Source organism: Trachurus trachurus (assembly GCF_905171665.1).
Source record: "Trachurus trachurus genome assembly, chromosome: 1".
NCBI lineage: Eukaryota > Metazoa > Chordata > Actinopteri > Carangiformes > Carangidae > Trachurus > Trachurus trachurus.
Genome location: NC_139891.1, coordinates 33,759,327 through 33,783,769, shown reverse-complemented (window position 1 = coordinate 33,783,769; position 24,443 = coordinate 33,759,327). Strand labels below are relative to the sequence as shown.

Genomic DNA, 24,443 nt, shown 5'->3' with positions numbered 1-24,443 from the left:
CTTCTTAGATCATTTCACTTGGTAAAGCTGTGGAGCTTCATATGGCAGCGCGCGCTAAGCCTCTTAGGGCGCACGAGCAGCAGAGCAGCTGCAGGGAGAATGCCAATCAGGAGAAACCAACCCCACGCGGCGCCACGGCACGGCACGGCACGCTCCCAATCTGCAGCCACGGCTCACGCGACACACACACAACAAACCAACATCAACACAAACACACAGTATTGATATTGTTTGGTGCTTTTCAGTTTCGCTGTAAACACACACTGTGGAGGATGGAGCGCGCGGGGCGTCTCTAAGCAACAACAGACGGTGACGTAAGGAAGCCCACGCGGGACCATGCTGCCTCAGGACGTGGGCAAGCCGCTGAAGCCGCGCCGGGTGTCGGACCCGGTGTGCGGGGGGGACGGGCCCCCGGTGCCGCCGCGGCGCCTGAAGAGCCGCGACTGGGACTGGGACTGGGACTTCCCTCTGAGCCTGAAGCGCCGCCGCTCCGGGTCCAGGTTCGAGTCCGCGCCAGAGCGCAGGGTGAACTGCGTCCTGGTGGGAGACGGCGCCGTGGGGAAGACCAGCCTGGTGGTCAGCTACACCACCAACGGATACCCCACGGAGTACGTCCCCACGGCGTTTGACAACTTCACCGGTAACCTATAGCTGTCTCTAGTTTGAGTTTATTTATTTAGCACACAAATAGGTGCGCACTTTTTCCTTAAGGTGTATTGCAAATGCACATAATCCTCGTTTTGTGTATTGTGTATTGCAAAGCTGTATTTAACTGTACTGTAAATGACTGTTTAGTAGTAGGTTATTCCAATGTTAATGTTTTATCACCTAGTTCGGATTTGTCTCAGAGGACCACACACAGTGGAAATAAGTCCTGGACTTTTCTGTGTTATCCTCGTCAGTTTTTTTGTATTTCTTTTCTACTGACAAATAAATCAAATCAAAAAAAAAATCAAATTTCAATGGTGTAAAGAGGGAACAAAGCCGGTTGTCTTGTATTACATAGGTTCCACCCCTATAACAAATTACAACAAGACAAATTTCAATGGCTAACAAATAAACATAGAAAAAAAAGAGATAAAGTGCATACTACATAATCAATGTCATATGAGCAAAATGAACAGAAATGAAAGAAAAAAATAAAGAGATAAAGTGCAAAGTGATTCGGTAACAAATAGGGACAATAGAGATAAGGTACAAAAAAACGTAATTAATTAAACTCATAAAGAGACAAAGTAAGGATGTGGGATATGGAGAGAGCGAAAGATTATATTATTATTATTATTATTATGATAAAACTAGTTTGTGTTAGTGACTGTTACTGTCTGTTGCTGTGCTCAGTGATGGTGGTGGTGGACGGGAAGCCGGTGAGGCTGCAGCTCTGCGACATGGCCGGACAGGTGAGCTCTTCATCATCATCATTATAAACACACACATGTAGGTCTATAGGTGTCTGACTCGTGCAACAGGTGCGCTCACACATTTCTCTGTCCTCGCGGCAGAAATGGGGGCTGGTCGACGGATCGATCAATGTAAGTCATCAGAGATCAATAGGTATTAGAGCTATTAGTCACTAACTGGTCCTACACCTACACACTGTGTTTGTGTCGGTTGCCCCCTGCTGCCGGTTTGTAGTCCTAGACCCCCCTCCCTACCCCCTTACACCCCCTTTAGTCTCTGTTGATCTGCCCTGTTACCCCGCGGTCAACTCCGCCCCCTAGAGGAGGCAAGTGAGTTTACCCCCTTGTGTCACCCTCCTGTGCCCCATTGGCATCTTTTAGTTCAGTGTCAATAAACTGTTGAATTAATTAACAAACCTAATTACACACAATATTCAATGGAAAAGTTGCTATGTGATTTTTACTGTCTGAACTTTTGCTGCAAACCAAAACTGCCCAGTTTTATTCCTGTCTATATTCTGAAGGTTTTTACAGAGGGGATTGTTGATATATCATTCACAGCCTCATTTATACAACATTTTATTCCTAAAAACAGGGCGAAATTAGATTTTCTTTAGGGCTGGTGACAGTATTTTCTCATTTACAGAGAGATAAAAAGAGATATCCAAGAGTGGCTTTAACCATTGTTCATCGGCATCTTTTAGTTCAGTGTCAATAAACTGTTTTAAATTAATTAACAACCTAATTACACACAATATTCAATGTAAAGGTTGCTATGTATATGATCTTACTGTGTCTTACAGGGACATTAACTATTTTCAAATCAAATCAAAATTCAGACTTGCAGCTGCATATGCATTAAGACTAGGACTGTATTAAATCTGAACATCTAAACCCTCTTATAAATAAATCTGTTAAACCTTTATCTAGGTGTGAAAACAAAAAAAAGAACAAAAAAACACATATTTTTAATCCTTCATGACCAGATAAGACCTGATTGATCCAAGTGTGTGGATTAGTTTTCATATTTGTGGATGATTACGCAACAGAAAATGGAGAAATAATGTAAAAAGGTTCCTAAAGATTTATCATAAAGTCTTGACCAATTCTGATGGATGTTAAAGGATTAGGCTGGAAAATGTTCGAAACTTCTCTTATTGTGAATTTAAGCCAAGAAAAGACATAAAACCAACACTGTGTTTGGACAAAGCCGCGGTAGAGCTCCTAATGTGGATTCATGCACCACTGAAAATAGTCCCCAAAAAATAAGCTCTTCCCTCCTGTTTCACAAAGTTTGATAGAAACTAGTTAAACCAGTTGCTTCACTGCAAAAACTCAAAATCTTTCCAAGAGTATTTGTCTAATTTCTTGTCAAAATGTCTCATTTCTAGTCAAAACGAATCTCTTTCCACTTAAAATAAGACTCATCACCTAAAAAATTTACTTGTTTTTAGATAATTTTCACTTGTTTCAAACTAATTTTCACTTGAATCTGCCAGTGAAAGCAAGATTTTTGTGCTTGTAATAAGAAAGAATAACTTCCTCCACTATCAGATTTTTCTACTTTATTTAAAGTGAAAATATGCTTGAAATTAGTAAAAAAGTGTCTAAAAACAAGCTACTTTTTATGTGATGAGTCTTATTTTAGGTATAATTCGATTTGTTTTGACTAGAAATGACATTTTTGACTGGAAATAGGACAAATATTCTTGGTAAGATTTTGAGTTTTTGCAGAGTTCAAGTGTGTTTTCAGAAGTAAACTGACCACAAAGGTATTAGGGATATCTGTCAACCTCTTTGTTGGTTTTAGTCTTCTCCTGGGAGCTGTTCAACAGAATCTCTTGTGTCCATGTTGACTCTGACCTCTGAACTCTCTCTCTGCTTCATGAAGGACGAACTGGAGCGCATCCGTCCGCTCTGCTACAAGAACGCCGACGTCTTCCTCCTCTGCTACAGCGTGGTCCGGCCCTGCTCCTTCCGCAACCTCATCAACAGGTGGGTCCCTGAAATCCGGCAGCACTGTCCCGGCGCCCCCGTCATCCTGGTGGGCACCCAGCTGGACCTGAAGGAGGACGTCCAGGTGCTGATCCAGCTGGCCAAGAACCAGGAGCGACCGGTGGACGCGGAGGAGGGCCGTCGGCTCGCCCAGGAGATCGGAGCGGCGAGCTTCGCCGAGTGCTCGGCGCTCACCCAGAAGAACCTGAAGGACGCTTTTGATTCGGCCATCTTGGCCAGCATCCAGCAGCAGACAGACAGTAGCATCAGCAGCGTCAGCATCAGTGTCCAGCAGCAGAGGCTGACTCTGAAGGGGAAGACGCCCGACAAGATCAAGAGCCTCACGGAAACCTGGTGGAGGAAGATCAACTGTCTGATGGGAGAGCAGAGCTGTGAGATCAAGTGATCTTCACAAAGCCGGGCCAGGTAAAGTTGGTTTGGTTTTTAACCTGCTGAGAGACGGTGCCAGGTGGGTGGGGGCAGGTATGCGTGTAGCGCAAGGGCCTCCAGTTTAGGTAAAAAAGAAAACTGGGGAATCATCAAGCACTCTCCCAGGTCAATCTACGATGGGTGCACGGCTCGAATAGGCATAGAAGAAGCAAGTGTGTTGGCCTCAAAGGTCTCTTGATACTACATTTCCCATAATGGCGTCTTATCAGGATCATGGGAGATGTTTGACACTTTCCCAGTTTTAGTGTTGGGGACCTAAACTGGTGAAGTTGAAGGGCCAGCACTCACAAAATGTCCTTTAGGTAGCTTTAATGGAACAAGTGGCAAAAGGACATTTTGTGAGTGTTGGCCCTTCAACTTCACCAGGCCAACACACCCGCAGAATCAGTGTAGTTAGTATGATAATAAATAAGCACCATATGAATATATTTCTCCTGAATACCTTCAGGTTATTAGTTCTGTATCTTTCTACCTCAGTCCCCTGATCAGGGCAATTAGATGTTTTTTAAAAACCAGAGGAAACATTACATCTGATCCAGTTCTATTCCTAACGTGTCCTGATGTTGTTGGCTCCACCCACCTGAGGCTCAGCAGAGATGAAAACAAACACCACAAACTTTACCAGACCCAAGTTTGGCCTGATGTGAAGACCCCGACCGTTAAATGTTGACTCGGTTGCTTTTGTTTGTCACTTTTACACCCCAACATTACTCGTACTTTGTTCGCCTGTAGTTTGTAGGTTATTTATTTATTTATTTATATATCTATTTATCTATCATTATCATTTATATTATCATTTACATTGCCATCACCACTGATCATGGAACAATGTTCAGAAGCCTTGATTAAAGTTGTCAAAAGTCAAAAAGGACGTTTCAGGGTCATTACTTTGAGTTGGTGTGTTCACCTGAAACATACAGGTCGGTCGGTTGGTCAGTCAAGAAGAAAAGCCTCCACGGGGTGACTTGACCATAATCTCACGGTAAGCTAAAGATCAGTTTGCTGGGCTCTCCTCCCTGACTCTGGCCGCGGCCTCCTCTAATAGGAGCGGACAGGACCACCTGGACTGGATTAGACCAGCATATGGAGCCTGATTCCCTCTCCAGAGGAGGCATCGCACCTTCACGCAGGAGAGGCTGACTTCTCCTCCCACTGGGGGTTTATCGAGTTCTTATGTGCAACCAGAAGGAAATGTATTTATAGCATCATAAACACAGGTTAAAAGTTACTTTGCAGAGGACGTACATTCACTTTAACCCCGACTCCGACCCTGAACTTGTATCCTGCATGTGCAGACTTTGAAACCCCTTTAACTTGTAATAGTGAGCCATGTTAATCAAATCTGACCCTCCCTGATCCTAAAAGATCCAGTTTGGACCTTGAAGCTGGACCGTTAATACAATTTGTATTCACCATAATGAAGATAATAGCCTACATTCTCAAAAAACTCAACGATAAAGCTGAGAACAGATATCGCAGGAAGAATTGTCCAGAAACCAAATTAAACCTAATCTACTGTAATACAAAATATAGAAGGAGGTAAAGGTATGACGAGACATGTAATAAAATCAATCACTGTACTGTGGGGAAACTCAATGAAAGAGGAACACTCCATCCATCAAGTTGTTGTAAATGTATTGGTGATGAAATCCATTGATAGAATGAATGGTGTTTACTATGTGTTGAGGCTTCAAAGTCCTTGACTTGCTTGTTGCGAACTTGCCAGCAGGGGAGGGTTAGGTTTAAGAGGTGGCCTGATTCTACCTGGCCTACATTCTCCCTGACAGACTCACAGACAGCTTGAGAGACTTTACAGACATCTGGCTCGGATTGTTGATCACCGGGACACGTTCAGTCACTGTTACAAGTCACAGTTACCTAGATGTGCTCATGCTGCAAAGTCTGTGTTTCAATTAGGGTTGCAAGAATGGGAATAAACGGGAATAAATACGAAATTTACAAAATTGAAGGTTGGCCCTTAACAGGGAACTTAAATATAGTTGGGGAAAATATCATAATCTTGGCTAAAACAACCAGATTTAAAGCAAGTACACTTGAATATCTATGCTATTCCCCAATCACATGCATGCAGTATCAAATTAAAACTTGATAAAGTTCTACTCTCTACTCTAATCTGTTGAAATGTCATTTTTAATTGTATTATTTTTACATGGATGACTGCTTATGACAACAAAATATTTACATTTATGTTTAGATATGATACAGTTTGTTTAAATTACCCCCAATTTCCAGTTAATTCCCATAAATTCCCAGTAATTCCCATGGAAGGTTTCCAATTTAGAATATTTCCAAAATTCCCCAACTTAACTTCCCATGGAAAGTTTCTGGAAATTTACTGGACATTTTCCATCCCTTTGCAACCCTAGTTTCAATTCATCTTGTTCTGTTCAAGTTGTATTTATTTTCTTTCTGAGCTGCTGGTGCCAGTACTTGAGGGAGACCGTTAACTGATTAATTAAATGTTAATTCCGTCCTTTGCTGTCGTGAATCCCGTTAAGGAGGACTGGAGGAACCAGGTTTGGGCTCTGAAGCCTTTTACTTGCCAAATGAAGCTTTACCACTGAAGAACAAAGCTGATGCAGAATAGGCACACTGCAACTCAAACACTCAATTTACCCCCAAACAAACAGTGACAGTGCAACAACCTGTTTTGGCCTCAGGGTGGCACCAGAGGAAAGAGACAAAAATGAATCAACTGCGACTGCTTCCTGGTAGATTTAACACAGACTACCCCAAACAAAGCTCAGATGTTCAAGGCCTCCAACAGCTCGCTTTCAAACTTCCAACAGACCACAGATCGAAGGCACCAGTGTCATCAGAAGTAGAAGCCTGTGATGATTTATAGTGCATCAACACTCATCAAAGTCATTGAAGTGCATAACCCCAGGGCATTTGGCACACAAATCTTGTAAACTGCATAATCCCTTCACTTTTTCATTGTGTTGCATTGCAAGTTGCAACTGTCAAAAAACAGTTTATCACATCGGCATCGATGTCTGTTTGACGCCTGTTTTCAGACTCTTTGTCTTGATCTATGATTTGTTGCTACACTTTGATTGGACTCATGCGACATAACCAGTGTTGGGAACGTTACTTTTAAAAAGTAGGCCTAATTAGTTATAGTTACTAATTACTTCTCCCAAAAAGTAACTGAGTTAGTAACTCCACTACTTCACTATAATAGTAACTAGTTACCAGGGAAAGTAACTATTGCGTTACTTTTTCTTTCTTTTTTTTAAGTTTAAATATGTCGAAGAATTTGGATTTTTTTTCTCTCATTTTTAAATTGTATTTTATTGTTTTCATATATTTCACTGATCGCAATTATGGAATGCGAGTGTGTGTTTTATTGAAAGCGAGGCTGCCTATGAAATTAGGTTACAGTGGGTTTTTTAAGTGCTGTGGCTACAAGCAAATCTCATATTGTCTCTGTACAAAGACAACAAAGACCTTTTTAAATGTGAAAACAGCGGAGACCTATTCAAGATTTGCGTTTAATAACAGGCGAAACATCGAAATTAATTTATTCATGGCCACATTAAGTGAAATTATTAACTTTACCGATTATCCATCTGATTATCTGTCCTGCTGCGAGCGCACAACAGGGTATCTGCGGATCCTTAAAAAGTCTTAAATTCATGTATCTAAAATTAAAGCAGATATCAGTGGAATGTTTTTGTTAATATAAGTCCTAAATAGTCCTATTTTCCGTCAGCAATCACTTACATGAAGTATTTCAGCCTAAACACGAGTCTCTCCGTCACTCTGCTCTGCTGTAACCCGAGGAGAAAATTTTCCTTGTGGGATACAAGTGTTATCCAATGAGGAGAGAGAACGGCATGAAGGGCTGTGTGTGCAGCCAAGGGATGCGCGTGAATGTGGTGACGTAGCACGAGGACCAATTGATGCCTGACAAGGGCGGGGGCTGCTAACTCATGGTGCGTTCAAGGAAACTCGTACTTTGTGTTTTTCCTTCCTGTGAAGTTATACCAGTTCGATCTGGTACGAGTTCACGGGTCGGAAGTTACGAGTGGCCGTTATAGGGAACTTTCACAGACAACAGGATGGTAAAAACACGAGCTACGGGTTACCTGGAACGCTACCAAGTCGTAGTTGTGACTTGAAGCTGTAACTTACGGTTTCAAAAGCCTGCCTTGAACGCAGCATTAGCCGAAACGGCCGTGAAGCTGATATCTGCTTTAAGGCCTTAAAAAGTATTAAATTTATTAGAAAATTCTAAGATGGTCTTAAATATATAATACACAGCATCATAAAATATGTATGCACTTAAACTTTTTTTTGAAATAACAGGGTATGCGCGCGGGGTCTTAAAAAGTCTAAAATGTGAAAATCTAAATTTTAGGTCTTAAAATGTCTTAAATTTGTTGAATTATTGTGTTCAAGTCTTAAATAATTTTAGACAGGTCTTACATTTTCTTATGCCCACCATGGGCGAGCATTTCACTCGCATTTGCCCCTAAAAAAAACAAACATGTGTGAACCGGAAAAATCACAAAAAGAAAGAGCACACGATTGGTCAAAAACTACAAATCCCACAATTATCTGGCCTCAACAATAACAGTAGAGTAAGTAAGGGAGAGTGGAGCTGTAGGTGAAAAGAGGAAACAACGCCACGTCTGGTCCTGTTCTATGTTGTTCGTTCACACCGTCACCGTTTATTCGTTACGTCCGCGGTGTAAAAGGCCGTGACGCAAAGACGCGATTAGGCGCGAGACGAGATTAGGCGCGAGACGCGGTATACGCGACTTTTTTTTTTTGCGACGCAATACACCCGATTCTTTTATGGCGACGGGACCTTCGCGTCTTCGTCCTTTTCATCGTGTTTGGTGGGAAGACCCACGAGGGGCTTCCCACCAAACACGAGGAACGCTTTTTTTTCGCTCGAGTTTATACGCGCGACCAAACGCGAGATACGCGAGAAATGCGATTTATCGCTCGTTTTGACTTTGTGTAAATTCGCGTCTTCACGGGCCCGCCCATTTTCACTACAACAACAACATTTCTGCTCTCACCAACCATGGTTGAGGTCACAACGCTGCTGTAGCTGCTCTGGAAGAGTTCCAGCTGATGAGCTACAGAGACTTTACAGTCAAAGAGGAGCAGAGCGTCGCTGTGTCGGACTGTTTGGATTTAATGAAGAAGCTGCACAGAGTCAGGTGAGCAGAAGCTCAGGACAAACACTTCGCTCCGGGACATAATGTAGCTACACCTCACATGTTCTTGTCTTTTACCTCAGGGAGATTAAAGTAGTGTCTGTTTCCACTTTCCCTCCGATCTCGGCAGCTTCCCTCTGCTAGTTTGTGTGTGTGAGGCTAAACTGCGTGCGTGTGTGGTTTGTGTACAAACTGAACACTGCCTCTGATTGGCTTAGCATGAAACCTTACTCTGCCTCAACCAACCATCATCACTTATGCGGTTGTCTCGTCCCTCCCTCCTCCCCCCACCCCCCTCCCCTCACCAAAGGAGAGGAGGAAAAAACAACAACAGTTTAGCAGCTTCTGTGTCTGAGATGAGATGAGCCAAGTCGGAGGACAACGGCTTCACTGAGTAGTTTGTAACGCGCCTCATTTAATTGTCGGTAACGGTAACGGCGTTGTAACGGTGGAAATAGTAATTAGTTAGATTACTCGTTACTGAAAAAGATAACGCCGTTAGTAACGCCGTTTATTTTAACGCCGTTATTCCCATCACTGGCATAACATAGAAAAGCACATACTTGTCTCTGTAAAGAAAAGATCTAAAGCTCAGTGGCCACTGAGCTTTAGATCCATAATGATCCTGGATCCTGAAACTGAGTAACCAGCGGAGAAGGGCCTGGGCAACAGAGGTGACCACCAACCTGATGTTCTCTCTGGGCTTCAGTGAACCTGTGTGGAAATAAAACACTCCACCACCACTTTCAAAGAGTAGACTGAGTTTAGCATGTAAGGATACAGCAGAACCAAATGTAAAAGACTGTAGTGTAAACACATAGCTTACACAGGGCATTGATTAGGGTGGAGAAGGAGGACACTCTGCGGCATTTAGTGAAGCAAGAATAATTGCAACATATAGCCTAGGTGTAGCACACAATTTTATCTATGATAACAATGGTATCATGAGATATCAGTGAGATATTCTATTAATTAATTATTAATGATATACTATGTAACAGAAGAGGAAAAAAATATTAAGGCAAAAAGTATTTGGTCACAATATTTGTATTTGTTCAATACACTGTGGTGTGTCTGTCAAAAGATGAAAATTAGGAAACTGTGGATGATAGGCTTTATGCACAGCTCCACTACTTCCTGAAATAAACCAGCTCCTTTATTTCCTGTCTTACATTATTGGACCAACTGATTAATCCAGGTGTGCCTGACCATTGTTGTGAGGTTAATATTAGAAATTCTCTGGTACTACTGGGTCAATTTCTCACACGCCACAGAACATCTGAACAATCTGACATCAAAATGACATTTTTTAGAACCCAAAAATCGGAATGAATTGATTATTTGTGACTTGGTTCTCTCGCGAGATAACACACTACTATTGGTTTTCTGGTTTTACGGCTGCAGGTGGGACTTACACATGGATCAAACGTTTAAACTGAAATAGAAGTAAAAATTATTTGCTTTATCATATTATTTCTCCTATTTAACCTACCTATTTGTGGAAACCACGGTTTATCCCATACAGTCTATGTTGATCCTATCACTTATGTCACAGTTTGTAGACTGTAGGCTAATTCAGAGAGAGGAAGTTGGATGACCCGTAAAAGAAATAAATAAGAGCGATAAATACCATTCACAACTGCAGGACACTCCAGAGTCCACCAGATGGCAATTGACCAGTTGAAGTAAAACTCACTAGGGGAGATGGGGGATCCGTCCACATGTAGCACACAAGATGCTCTTGGTCACTTCTTAAGAGATAAACTATTAAAGTTACATTATTTCTGTTTGATAATGACTTGTGTCAAATGACTACGGTAATAAGGCTAGTTCATCTGACCAAATAAAAGAGAAAGGTAAGAAAGCCTAAAATTCATGCGTATGGTGATATAAAAGAAAACAAAAAACAAAAAGATTGTTGATACAAATGATAATAATAGTCATAATAATCAGATTTTATGGTGCACTTTTTAAGCAAAAGTAATGTGCAATGGCATTCAAGGGACAGACATATCTTCATATTCATACAAACTTAGGCTACATGCACGGACACACTATCACACTCAATCAAAGAAATGAAAGGATAAAACTCTCAAACAAAGGACGTGGCCACAGAACTAAAGGCGCTGCTGTGCTGACATTGTTTATTGCATAAATTTTACGGGTTTGTAAGTATTCAGCCAGCCAGCCAGTCGCCCTCACTCTCTCACTGGCACTGCAAACAGATGGATGTTTTTCCTTTTGACAATTCAAACCGACCAATCACAGCGAGGGACATGCAAATCAGAGCCACTGCGTCACACTCACGTTCGACAAACGACCAATGGCGGACGGCGATGGGCGGGGCTTCGAGGAAAACAGCGGAGGATTCAAACTGAACATGGCTGCGGGGAAGGATGTCGACGAAAACACTCAAAATAGCAGGTAAGAACAAATTTAGACGGAGTTTCATTTTCGCTTTTTTTGTTTACATCGACGGAGAGTTTGTTTTACCCTACAGCTAAGTTTTTAAATTGCGATATTTCAGTCAAGCCAGTTAACTTACTTTTTACGTTAGTGAGGCAGCGGCTGATTGACAAGGGGCTGTCATCCGTCCAATCGTCCATCCTAACGGCAGCTGCTTCTGTAACTTAGCGACTTAACCGTTGCCGTAACAACCAATTCGAATTCGGATTTCGAATTTCAAACAGCGAGGTCAGTTATTTTAACGTTTAAAAATAAAAATACTCGAGCGTACGTTGGCTATCGTTAGCATTGTTAGCGAAGGGGTAAGTTATCGGTTTAAAAGCTACACAGCATCGAAATAAAAGGCAGCAAAGTGAGGCTAAAGATGCTGTGATGTTCACTTTGTTACTGTGCTTTTTCTCTCTACGCTGACACTGATGTGGATACTGTGATAGTGACCCTGCAGTAAATTCTGCCATTGTTTAGCCCGTGAAGTTTGATTGTCAGACATGTTGGTCTTTGTTGTTTATAATGGGGGGTTGACTCTGGGTTTAGGGATGATCTTGTCTTACAACTCCCAAAACATTGGTCCCAGATTCCTCATGTGTTGAATTCATTGTATTGTGTTAAAGTGATCTCATGCATACTAACTCCACTTCTGGACAATGTAAGGATGATTTGTAGAGCTTCATAGCTGCCATGTATGCAGTTTTTCGTTGTAACAGCTGCACAAACCTTCTGCAGCTTTATTTTTATTTATCACATCTGCTATGGTAATCTGATCCTTTAGGCACGGGTTTTTCAAAGTGTTTCTGGCCAAGGACCCCCACATTGATGGAGAGATGAAGCAGGGACCCCCTACTATAAATATTTATAAAATTGTCTATTATATTAGCCTACCATGTATAAACATAACCTGGATTCAATACTCAGCTATTCAATTAATACACAGGTTCATTTATTCATGGTCGTGCCGCTGCCATTTATAAACAGATCTTGTTAACTGATACCAATGCCAATATCAACAATGTCTATCAATTGAATGATAATCATGCATACAAGCTATCCAAATTGCATTCATTTGGAAACAAAGCAAAAGAAACAAACAAACAAAAAAATTGTATAATCAACCAAAGGTGTCATGACCCCCCTGCAGCAACTCTGCGGACCCCCTAGGGGTCACAGACCTCCTGTTGAGGACCTCTGCTTTAAGGTTTATACAACTTTAGAAACATGGTGACTTGCATTAGGCTACTGCTACTGTGCATGGACTCTTTGCTGCAACCGTGCATTTTTCAATACAATACAACCTTATTAATCCAAGAGGCAAATGGCTTAGGGCAGGCAAGATAGATACATGCAAAAAACAAAACAAAACTGTAAATTAATTTATTATACACCTTCAGCAAATCACAGCTTGTCTATGATCTCCTCCCATACACTAAAAGAGGCGACTACTACATCTTCAGTCTGTCTTTTCCTCCCACCCCAGAGGAACAGTGTGCAGTATGGTGATCAACCGTGAGGAATCCCCGGGCGGCTCTCGTGCCGGCCGACCGCCCGTCATCTTCAGTCCAGACTTCTTTGTGGAGAAACTTCGCCACGAGTGCCCAGATGTTTTCCTGGAGCTGGTGCTCAGTAACATCACTCGGCTCATCGACCTCCCTGGGACCGAGTTCTCCCAGCTCCTCGGCGAGGAGGGCCCCAAGACCCCGACGGGCGGAAACGGAGGCTTCTTCCGTTCCTTCAACTTCCTCAAACGCAAAGGTATCATTGAATATGGCATCATTAAAGGTCCAGTGTGTTAAAACGGGGAGAAAAACCGTGATATCCAGCCTTCAGATTCTAGTTTGCAACGCTCATTCGCTCGCTCGCACTCACCCCTCCCGTCGGCAAAGTGACGGTGGCCTCTGAGGACCAAAAAACAAAACAATATGTGTTTGCCACGACTGGGAGTATTTCAGGAGCATGGAGCAATGAGGTGAAGATCTAAACCATTTTACCATATGTCTGCTGTTTCCTCCTCCTCCTTCGTTGGTTTATTTATGAAAGTGAAACTCTGCTCTCTGGTTGGCTGGATTTTCCGTTCTTGCTGCCGTACAAACATGTCGACACTGTCTAAAGCAAGACCCTTGCTATATGTAAATATAAAATAATAATTATAAGGCTACGAAAACCAAACAAATTTTATTTTATAGCAATTATACACTTAAATATATTCATGGGTAGTATATTCAGATTTTGCCAATAACCCTTGTCAATTATTACACACTGGACCTTTAAAACACAGTGAGTTAATGTATGACAACACATGACATCCAACAGACATCCCATGTTAAATTAGTAACTGTTTGACAGGTGTATGTTTGTATGAAAAATGAAAAAATTACTGAATGGTTAGTGAAAAGGCTGATTAACAAAAAAAAAGTTTTTTTTTTTTCTCTTCCATCACCGTGACATCATTAGTGTATTACAGTACATTTTAACATTGTCAGCTTTAAGCCTGTGTTGCTGTGCCTTTGTTTGTGCTGAGGCTTTTCTTCTGGAGACAAACTTGCAGCAGGAATAGAAGTTCTAGTTAGAGTAGTAGCAGTTTCTCTGACATGTGTTTCTTTTTTTTTGTTTTTTGTACTTTATTTTTATAGAAGGAACATAGACAACATACAGAGAGACATAGAACAAACAGTTGGTCACCTATACATTCATTCAGACGTTATACTGGTGGAGTTACAAATACAATGATGGCTCAATGAGCATCTCTTTTGGACATGTACACAATCCATTTTTCCCAATAGTGCAAATATTTATCAGTCTGTAGATTTAACGTAAAGGTCATCCTTTCCATATTTTGGATATTGGTCACAATATTGATCCAGTCTGACTCTGCTGGAGGTGTGGTCTGCAGCCAGCTTCGAGTTACGGTTTTCTTACTAGCTGCTAATAATATTTTTAAAAGATAGAAATCTCTCCAGAGACCAGAACTAGTGGAAGTTGACTGCACAGAGCATATATTCAACCACTGTCAATCAATCAATCTGTGATGACAGTTTGAGATTCTTTCTCCCATTTTAATCTAATCTTATCTGTTGAGTGTTTCTTATTAGATTGAGTATGGGAGTACAGTTTCTCTGACATGTGTTTCAGCAGCTTTCAGCACGATAACTCTCTAACTTCTCATCCCTCCTGCTGCCATCACAGATAAAAGCGTTGTGTTCGGGACCCCGCTGACAGAAATCTGCATCGCCCAAATCTACCAGCTCATCGAGTACCTCAGCAAAAGTACGTGGTTCAAGGCTGTTTTTACAGGATTGCATTGACAGCATATGGATTAACATGTTTTGATTGTGTCCTACTTAGTTAAAGGGATAGTTCACCCAAAATTCAAATTGCACTCATTATCTACTCACCCTCATGTCGACTAAGGGCTGGGAGAAGTTTCAGAGTCCTCCGTGGCTTCTCTGAGTTACGGGGGGGTCCGCGCAGCAGTATTTGTCCATATAATGGTTGTCAATGGATACCAACTTTCTTCGTCCAAAAAGACACACCAAAAACCATCCAAATACCTCCATAGTGCTCGTCTGTAATGTCCCTCTTGTATTGAAGCCCTGAAATGAGAAATTGTTCCGCTGGTCAGTGCAAATCACGAGAGATTTGCACTGACACAGGAAGAGCAGTGAACTGAGACACTGGGAGCTTCCGCTACAAACAAGCTTAAAACATAGACTTATTTAATTTTTTTCGGAACAATTTCTCATGTTGGGGCTTCAATACAAGACGGACATTACAGACGAGCAGTATGGAGGTATTTGGATGTTTTTTGGTGTGTCTTTTTGGACGAAGAAAGTTGGTATCCATTGACAACCATTATATGGACAAATACTGCTGCACGGACCCCCCTGTAATTCAGAGAAGGCACGGAGGACTCTGAAACTTCTCACAGCTCTTAGTCGACATGAGGGTGAGTAGATAATGAGTGAAATTTGAATTTTGGGTGAACTATCCCTTTGAAATAAACAATAGGCAGAGAACAAATAGACAGACTGAACAGGATTAGATTCACCAGATGCTTTAAAGTTTTACCGCCTGCTCCTCCGTCCTCAGACCTGCACGTGGAGGGTTTGTTCCGGGTGCCGGGGAACAGCGTGCGGCAGCAGGCGCTGAGGGAGCTGCTGAACAGCGGAGCCGACGTGGACCTGGAGTCTGGAGACTTTCACCCCAACGACGTGGCCACGCTGCTCAAGACCTTCCTGGGAGAGCTGCCCGAGCCCCTGCTCACACACAGACACTTCCACGCACACCTCAAGATCGCTGGTAGGAGGAGCGCAGATAAACGTCATGTCACACTTTTATAGCCTGTTCTCATCTGTTACAGACACTTTCACTTCAGCGCTCTGTCAGGTTTTTAGTCGCATGTTTGGTAACGGCATCCGGTGCTGCATTAGCCTGACAAGCCAGACTACTATATCATTAAAATGTATGTCGTCATCGCGTTAAGCCCGCTCAACGATTCTCTAAACAGATAGAGCGCTGTGATTGGTGAACACAAACAGTGTTCAAGACTCAAAAAGTTCCTATGGCTCGTTTCTAGACTGACCTGCGGAGCAAATATATATTTGCTGCCGCTAGGGTGCGTCTAGATTTCTAGGCTAGTGCTGCATGTTTTTAAAAGAACCAAAACCCAGAAATTCATCAGTGAAGATTTTGTCTAAGAGGATCTGTCAAAGGCAGGAAAACCTGGAAAATGTCCTGGAAAATGATTTATCACTCTGTGATATCAGCTACGAGAGCTGATGTTTGCGTTCTTCATCATTTCTAAGCATGTAAAAGATAATTTCATAAATTTAAGCCACAGACTGTACATCTTTAAAGGGATAGTTCAAAATTTTGGCAAATTGGCCCATTGCCATAATCCCTATAGTCATAGCAGTAGGTTTGTTACCTTTAATTGTCGGTGCAAGTTATGGGATTTCTTGGTTTCCCTCATCAAATACACAATCCAACAACTCCACAACGCTCTGGTGGACAAGTTGTGACCTGCACATTCACCACGCTATGAGATAATAACACAACGTTACCAGACAGAGTTGTTTTTTTTGTTTTTTTCTAAAAATAGCTTGCACTGACAGTTAAAGGTAACGAACCCACTCCTAAAACTATAGGGATTATGGCAATGGGCCAATTTGCCAAAATGTTGAACTATCCCTTTAAATCACACTTCATGAGAGAGAGGAATAAACACAGAAACAAACTGGTTAAATGAACACTTCTCCAAAGCATGAATGGGACGGGGGATGAATTAGTGTATGGCGTAATTGTCAAATTGTAGCAGCTGAAAATGTCCTGGAAAACAATTTCAAGAAAAGAGTGTGAACCCTGAAAGGTTTTTATATCACTGAGATCAATCTGTTCCTGACCTTCCTCCCTCCTTCCTCCTTCCTCTGCCAGACATGACTCTGTTTGACGATCAGGGCAACAAGACTGCGATACCGAACAAGGAGCGTCAGATCGAGGCGCTGCAGCTCCTCTTCCTGCTGCTGCCTCAGGCCAACCGCTCGCTGCTGAAGCTGCTGCTGGACCTGCTCTACCACACCGCCAAGCAGCAGGACAAGAACAAGATGTCTGCCTTCAACCTGGCCCTCATGTTCGCCCCGCACCTCCTCTGGCCCAGACACGTAAGATCTCTACTTCCATAACGCAGCTTTTGGGAGCTTTATGTTTAAAGGGATAGTTCAGTTTTTTTTTTTTTAAGTGGGGTTGTATGAGCTACAAATGGCCACTAAGTATAATATCTGCAGTAGAAAGGTCTCTGCATCAGCTGGTCGGAAAAAAGTTTGTTTATCAGGGACGAACCAACTCACTCACTGGATCAATTCTCCTATCAGCTGTTTGGGTCTGACTGACTGAGTGAGTTAGTTAAAGCAGAAGTAAGTGGTCCGGTCGTTTTCGCTAATGCTGCGTTCCAGGCAGGCTTTTGAAATCGTAAATTACAGCTTCAAGTCACAACTTACGACTTTGTAGCGTTCCAGGCAACCCACTCGTGTTTTTCCGACCTGTTTTACCGGTGAAAGTCACTATAACGGCCACTCGTAACTTCCGACCCGTGAACTCGTACCAGATCGAACTGGTACCACTTCACGGTCGGAAAAATACGAGTTTCCTTGAACGCACCATAACAGTCCTCGTCCCTACGTCACCACATTCACGGCGTCCCTTGGCTGCACACACAGCCCTGCATGCCGTTCTCTCTCCTCATTGGATAAAAACTGTAGGATACGATAAATGTTTTCTCTTCGGCTCAGAGCAGAGCAGAGTGACTGAGAGACCCGTGTTTCAGTCCAAACACTCTATGTAAGTGATTGCTGTCGGAAGATATAACTATTTAAGACTTATATTAACACAAATATATCACTTACTTCTGCTTTAATACCAGACAAAACTTTTTACCGACCAGCTGATGCATTGTAAATTATTTTGTATTGATTTATTTATTTTTTAAACACTTTATTTGTCATTTTCCATTTATCATGTAAAACAATCATATTCTCTGTTTTACAAATAAGGAGGGATGCCCCCAAATAGTCGACCAAAAAGTCATTAGTCAAACAAAATTTCACTGGTCGATTGGTCGCAGGAAAAAACAAAAAACATTTGAAGCCGTATCTTGTCAAAATTAAGTTAAAATCAATACAGGAAGTGGTGACAATCACTCGCTGTCAGTTTTTTTTATTTTTTTTTATTTTTACACGGTACACCTTTTTTTTTTTCTTCTTTTTTTGTAAAAAGCAACTTTTTCCGATGTTGTCACAGACGTTTCTGGTTTGGAGACTCCGACGTGAAAGCACGTATCACTGCTGTTTTCAACGATTAACGGGTGCTGCCGTTTAGTCGACTAATCGCCATAAATGACGACTATTGGTCGACCAAGAAAATCTTTGGTCGGGGGGGCAGCCCTACAAATAAAAGCACTCCCGACAATAAACAAAGACGGACCAAACCCAAAATCAAGGTGACACATGACTAGTCACAGACAACGGACAGACAAGAAAAACAAAACAAAACAATTGGTGAATTATTTATTATTTTGGGTGAAGTATCCCTTTGAATGGGCATTTGTACCTCATACAACCCCACTTTAAAAAAAAAAGCTGAACTATCCCTTTAATAGTGCTAACCTCTTGTCCTGCTCCAGATGACGGCCGGTGACCTGAAAGACAACCTGAAGAAGCTGAACAGCAGCATGGCCTTCCTCATCAAACACTCCCAGAAACTCTTCAGGGTGATTATTCACCACAACACACACACAATACAAACAATGAAACAATTTAAAGTAATATTTATAATGAACTTTGGGGTTAACCTGTGTGTTTGCTCCTCAGGCTCCCGTCTACCTGAGGGAATACGCCCGAGTTCACTTCAGTGGGACCAAGGTTCTCCAGACCAAGGTTAGTCGTGTCACTCTGTCTCTCTGAGGAGGAAACATGATGAATAATGAAATAAAATGCTGTCAGAGCAGAATAACCTCCTCTCCTGACACCTCATCTGTGTCCAGCTGTGTTGAGTTAAATAAATAAAGATCCATGAGGTCGAAGCAACTGCCCCAAGAGGCACAGACCTGAGCAAGGCTGCAAAAAAATATTCAGTGACGGTAACCCTTTAATTTACAGGCTGCTAATTATGTAATAATAATGTGATAATGTCAAGAAGTAACAAGTAATTGTGTAGTAATGTCATGTTTTTCATAATGGTAAAAGATTACACATGCTTTTCATGCTTTGAATTTTTTGGGAAAGGCCTGAATTTTTCTCCACCAATTACTCCTACTACTTCCGGGCTATTTCTGCACAATCAATTGTTATTTTTTGAGATTATGCGCCGAAGAAGACACTAGTTTTGAGTGTTGGTGCAGTGTTTTATTATAACACATACCATAACATCGTATATGCGTAACCAAAACAGGGGAAAAGTGAGCGGACTTGCACAGTTCCCTACCGTCTTGTGTAAATATCTCATGTTACAACATGAAAACCTGCGGCTTATATTCAACTGCAACCTAGATATGTACAAAATTTATTTTCTTTTAAAATTTAGCTGGTGCGGTTTATATACAGGTGCGCTCAATAGTCCGGAAATTACGGTGTACAGTATATGATTATCTCATAGCGTGGTGAATGTGCAGGTCACAACTTGTCCACCAGAGCGTTGTGGAGTTGTTGGATTGTGTATTTGATGAGTTTGATGAGGGACAGGAATTTAAAGCAGAAGTAAGTGATATATTTGTGTTAATATAAGTCTTAAATAGTTATATCTTCCGACAGCAATCACTTACATAGAGTGTTTGGACTGAAACACGGGTCTGTCAGTCCCTCTGCTCTGCTCTGAGCCGAGGAGAAAACATTTATCGTATCCTACAGTTTTTATCCAATGAGGAGAGAGAACGGCATGCAGGGCTGTGTGTGCAGCCAAGGAACGCCGTGAATGTGGTGACGTAGCGACGAGGACTGTTATGGTGCGTTCAAGGAAACTCGTATTTTTCCGACCTGTGAAGTCGTACCAGTTCGATCTGGTACGACTTCACCGGTCGGAAGTTACGAGTGGCCGTTATAGTGACTTTCACCGGTAAAACAGGTCGGAAAAACACGAGTGGGTTGCCTGGAACGCTACAAAGTCGTAAGTTGTGACTTGAAGCTGTAATTTACGATTTCAAAAGCCTGCCTGGAACGCAGCATTAGCGAAAACGACCGGATCACTCACTTCTGCTTTAAGTAAAGGAGAGAACTACAGTAGTACTGATGATGAGTCATCTCATCCTGACTGAGTGTGTTGTGTCTCTCAGGACGACCTGGAGCTGCTGGCGGCGAGCAGCTCTCCGGCCCAGCGGACGGCGTTGCCCCTGAAGAGGTCGGCGGTGCTGGGCCCCGGCCCCCAGGAGCAGGTTCAATCCCCGGCCCAGCAGTACACGGAGGAGGCCCTGAAGGAGCTGTTCAGACACGTCCACCACAACATGCCCGACTCGGCCAAGAAGAAGAAGCTCGTCAGACAGGTCGACTACCGGAAACATTCAGCTTCTGCTGCTGCATCTCCGCTCTGTTCAACCACCTCTGTGACATGGATACGTGTGTCTGTGTGTGTTTCTTTCTCCTCTGTGCAGTTGGTCAAACAGACGAACACACCGACCAGTGAGCAGAAGCAGGGCGCCCCACCCCCCAGCAAGAAACACCCCCGCTCCCGCTCCTTTGGAGGACTCATCAAGGTACGGAGGAGAGGAGAGTTCATAAGGTTCAAAAGTCAAACTAAATGTGATAAAATAATAAGGATAAATACAGGAGAATATCATGGAGAAGTTTATTTATGTCAGTAATTCAATTCAAAAAGTGAAACTAATACATTATAATAGACCCGTTACACACAGAATTAAACATTTCATGTCTTTTCTTTTAACCGTAATGATTATGGCTTCACTTTTAACATTTAAGACCTAACGTTCAGTATTTCCAAAAAAATGTATATTACAAAAGAAAAAAGAAAGAAAAAAGAAGCATTTTTAACCCTCTTGTTGTTCTTCTGGGTCAAATTGACCCGATCTGTTCCCTTCCTCCATCCTTCCATCTTTTCTCCCTTCCTTCTTTCCACAACCCTTTTTCCCCTTCCTTCCTTCCTTCCTTCCTTCCTTCCTTCCTTCCTTCCTTCCTTCCTTCCTTCCTTCCTTCCTTCCTTCCTTCCTTCCTTCCCATCATCCTTACTTCTTCCTTCCTCTTTTGATCCAGTTGACCTAATCTGTTCCCTCCTTCCTTCCTTCCTTCCTTCCTTCCTTCCTTCCTTCCTTCCTTCCTTCCTTCCTTCCTTCCTTCCTTCCTTCCTTCCTTCCTTCCTTGAATGAAATCTGTTCTCTCCTTCCATCTTTCTTTCCTTCCTTTTTCCCTTCCTTCTTTCCACAATCCTATTCCCCTTCCTTCCTTCCTTCCTTCCTTCCTTCCTTCCTTCCTTCCTTCCTTCCTTCCTTCCTTCCTTCCTTCCTTCCCTTCATCCTTACTTTTTGACCCAATTGACCCAATCTGTTCCCTCCCTCCATCTACCTTTCCTTCCTTCTTTCCTCCCATCTTTCCCTTTGTCCTTCCTTCCTTCCTTCCTTCCTTCCTTCCTTCCTTCCTGCCTTCCTTGACCTAGGAGGACAACAGGAGGGTTGATATGGAAATGTTGCCGTCTGAAAAAGTAAATCCGTCTATATGCGCTCAGTACTTGTTGGGGCTGTTTGACTTTAACTGCTGTAAATAAACTCTTCCATGATGTTCTATTTTACTGAGTTGCTCCTGTTTGTAACATTCACACCTGACGACAGCGTAAAGCTCGTGGCGAGCAGCTGACGGCGGAGCGGCGAGTCAGACACATCTCTCCTGAAGTCGTGAGCCGGACGGGAAGGAAAGCTGGGAAAGAAAACGTCCTCCTCCAAGGGGTGAGTCAGCCACTCATCACATCACTGATACACCCAGTTTACACCCACTCCGACTCTGATACAGTTCAGCTCCTTTGTCGCGTCTCTGGTCCGTCTCCGTCTCCCAGAGCAGCTGGAGACCCGAGACCACGAGAGAACTACAAACTGTTGTGATAACAGCTGTGAGATCAAAATGTAAACAACATCTCAGGTCGATTTTCTGTATTTCTGTATTTTTTAACTTTCGGTTTTTGTTCTTGTCGAGTGATTTTGCGGTTTTCCCCCTTATGATGAATATTAATCCATCCACGGCGTCCTGTTTAGCTTCAGCTTCCTCTGACTGATCGATGACTTATGTGAAACGCATGATGTGGACACAGTGATGATTTACAACGGTAAAGTTTGTCGTCGTGTTTTATTTTGAAATTTACTGGATGCTCTGTGCGTTCCACTTCCTGTGTGGGGTGATCTAATCGACGTGAATAAATTGATGTGTGATCGGGCTCCATCATCCGGCAAAAATAGACGTGGTGGAAACGCTCTGATTGACTTGAATGGGAGCGAATTGTGGGAACGGAGCGGAGACCGAGTCAGTGGACATTGGGGGTTAGACTCAGAAAATCACACAGTTAGTTAGTTTCTGTTTATTTTGGACATGTTGAAAGAAATAAGAAATAATGCAGTAATGGACAGACATAACAAATCAATTCTTTACAAAGACAACAGATGAAAAATGAAAATAATTAGATTTTCATATCGGAAGAGGAGTGGGAAGAAATGAAACCTATTTACTCTTCCTTTTCGCTACAATCTATACAATAAGTTAATTTAGCTGGATTTAATCGAATATGTTATCACTAACCTGTACTGGATGTATCTGTCTAACCGTGTGTGTGTGTGTGCAGGTGAACAGCCCGTTGTCCGGTCCTGTGATGGGGAAGGCCGGTCTGGTGGTGAAGAACCCAGACTTCACCTTCACTGACAGTAAAGCTCTGAGAGTTTCTAAGGTATGACACAGGTTTGATCTGATCTGCTTCACCTGACACCAGACAAACAAACACACAAACACTCTTCACATCCGGCCTGAACAGTTTCCGGTAAATACACAATGTCCAAAACAAACCCTGAGGCTGCTGCAGCCACCAGAGGACACACAACAACATAATAACATGACACGTACTGGTACTTGTGTGTATTTTTGGCGACTCTCTGTCAGCTTTCAGTTGTAACTGGAACAAACCAACTCTCCCCTCCATCCATCCATCCCTCCGCCACCTCCCCCTCCCTCCTCCATCGCTCCCTCTCCCTCCCTCCCATCAGGCCTCTCCCTCTGTGACCAGGATGTGTTTCTCTCCTGCTCAGGGGATCTCAGTGTAAATAAAAAACAACCTCCTCCTCTTCCTCCTCCTCTTCCTCACCTCAGACCGGATTGGGACAGTATTAATATTATTATTAATCCTCATGTTTTCATTGTAGTACGTCTCTTTTTTTTATATAACTGTGACTAATGTAAAGCAGTTTAATTAAGCTTCAGCCAGAGCAGCCAAACCACAGTCAAGAGCTCCTTCATTCATCCTACTATATGTGACTGAACAAGACTTGAATGAATGAATGAATGAATGAATGTATGAATGTGCAAAAATCATCCACTTCTTCTCAGACTGGTGTGTTTAAATCATCGGCTGCACTTTAAAAGGATCCACACACAAGAATCAGGGACAGTTTGGGACATTTCTGAATAAATAAAGTCTGTTTGGTCAGGTTTCATTTGTTCAACAGCACTTTGAAAATTATTGCGAGTTTCAGCTGCAGTTGTTACGGTACGTTGGGATTTAACGGGATAGTTCAACATTTTGGCAAATTGGCCCATTGCCATAATCCCTATAGTCATAGCAGTAGGTTCGTTACCTTTAATTGTCGGTGCAAGCTATTTTTAGAACGGCGGAGCAGAGCCGTGAGCTGCTCAGAGCTACGCTACGGAGGCTCATGGGATTTCTTGGTTTCCCTCATCAAACTCATCAAATACACAATCCAACAACTCCACAACGCTCTGGTGGACAAGTTGTGAGCTGCACATTCACCACGCTATGAGATAATAACACAACGTTACCAGATAGAGTTGTTTTAGAGGGAAATGCAGAGACTGCTTGATGAGAAACTGTCCCTGAAGGCAACGCGCATCAGCGGTTTTGCATGAATTTCCCTCTAAAACAACTCTGTGTGGTAACGTTGTGTTATTATCTCATAGCGTGGTGAATGTGCAGGTCACAACTTGTCCACCAGAGCGTTGTGGAGTTGTTGGATTGTGTATTTGATGAGTTTGATGAAGGAAACCAAGAAATCCCATGAGCCTCCGTAGCGTAGCTCTGAGCAAAATAGCTTGCACCGACAATTAAAGGTAACAAACCTACTGCTATGACTATACTTGATTATTTTTTGGCAAATTGGTCCATTGCTACAGTATAATCCCTAAAGTCCAATCAGACATTATCTTTTATTATTCTTTTTAAAGGACCAAACAAGTCTGCA

The 24,443-nt window shown here is 42.5% G+C and overlaps 2 protein-coding genes across 2 annotated transcripts; both read left to right on the top strand.

The window, feature by feature from the left end:
• Nucleotides 1-336: 336 nt before the first annotated feature.
• LOC311000395 (rho-related GTP-binding protein RhoU-like) lies at nt 337-3,801 on the top strand (the record flags this gene model as incomplete). Its single annotated transcript, XM_083991103.1, has 4 exons — nt 337-640; nt 1,342-1,400; nt 1,503-1,532; nt 3,292-3,801. 4 exons carry the CDS (start codon nt 337-339, stop codon nt 3,799-3,801), a joined length of 903 nt encoding a protein of 300 aa, XP_083847229.1.
• Nucleotides 3,802-11,420: 7,619 nt separating this feature from the next.
• arhgap19 (Rho GTPase activating protein 19) lies at nt 11,421-23,291 on the top strand (the record flags this gene model as incomplete). The annotated part of the gene is made up of 12 exons (XM_083970834.1): nt 11,421-11,464; nt 12,978-13,252; nt 14,684-14,764; nt 15,587-15,796; nt 16,931-17,157; nt 18,675-18,761; nt 18,862-18,927; nt 20,319-20,525; nt 20,634-20,735; nt 21,822-21,935; nt 22,820-22,921; nt 23,235-23,291. The coding sequence occupies 12 exons, from the start codon at nt 11,421-11,423 to the stop codon at nt 23,289-23,291; spliced, it is 1,572 nt and encodes a 523-aa protein (XP_083826960.1).
• Between the last annotated feature and the right edge of the window lie 1,152 nt (nt 23,292-24,443).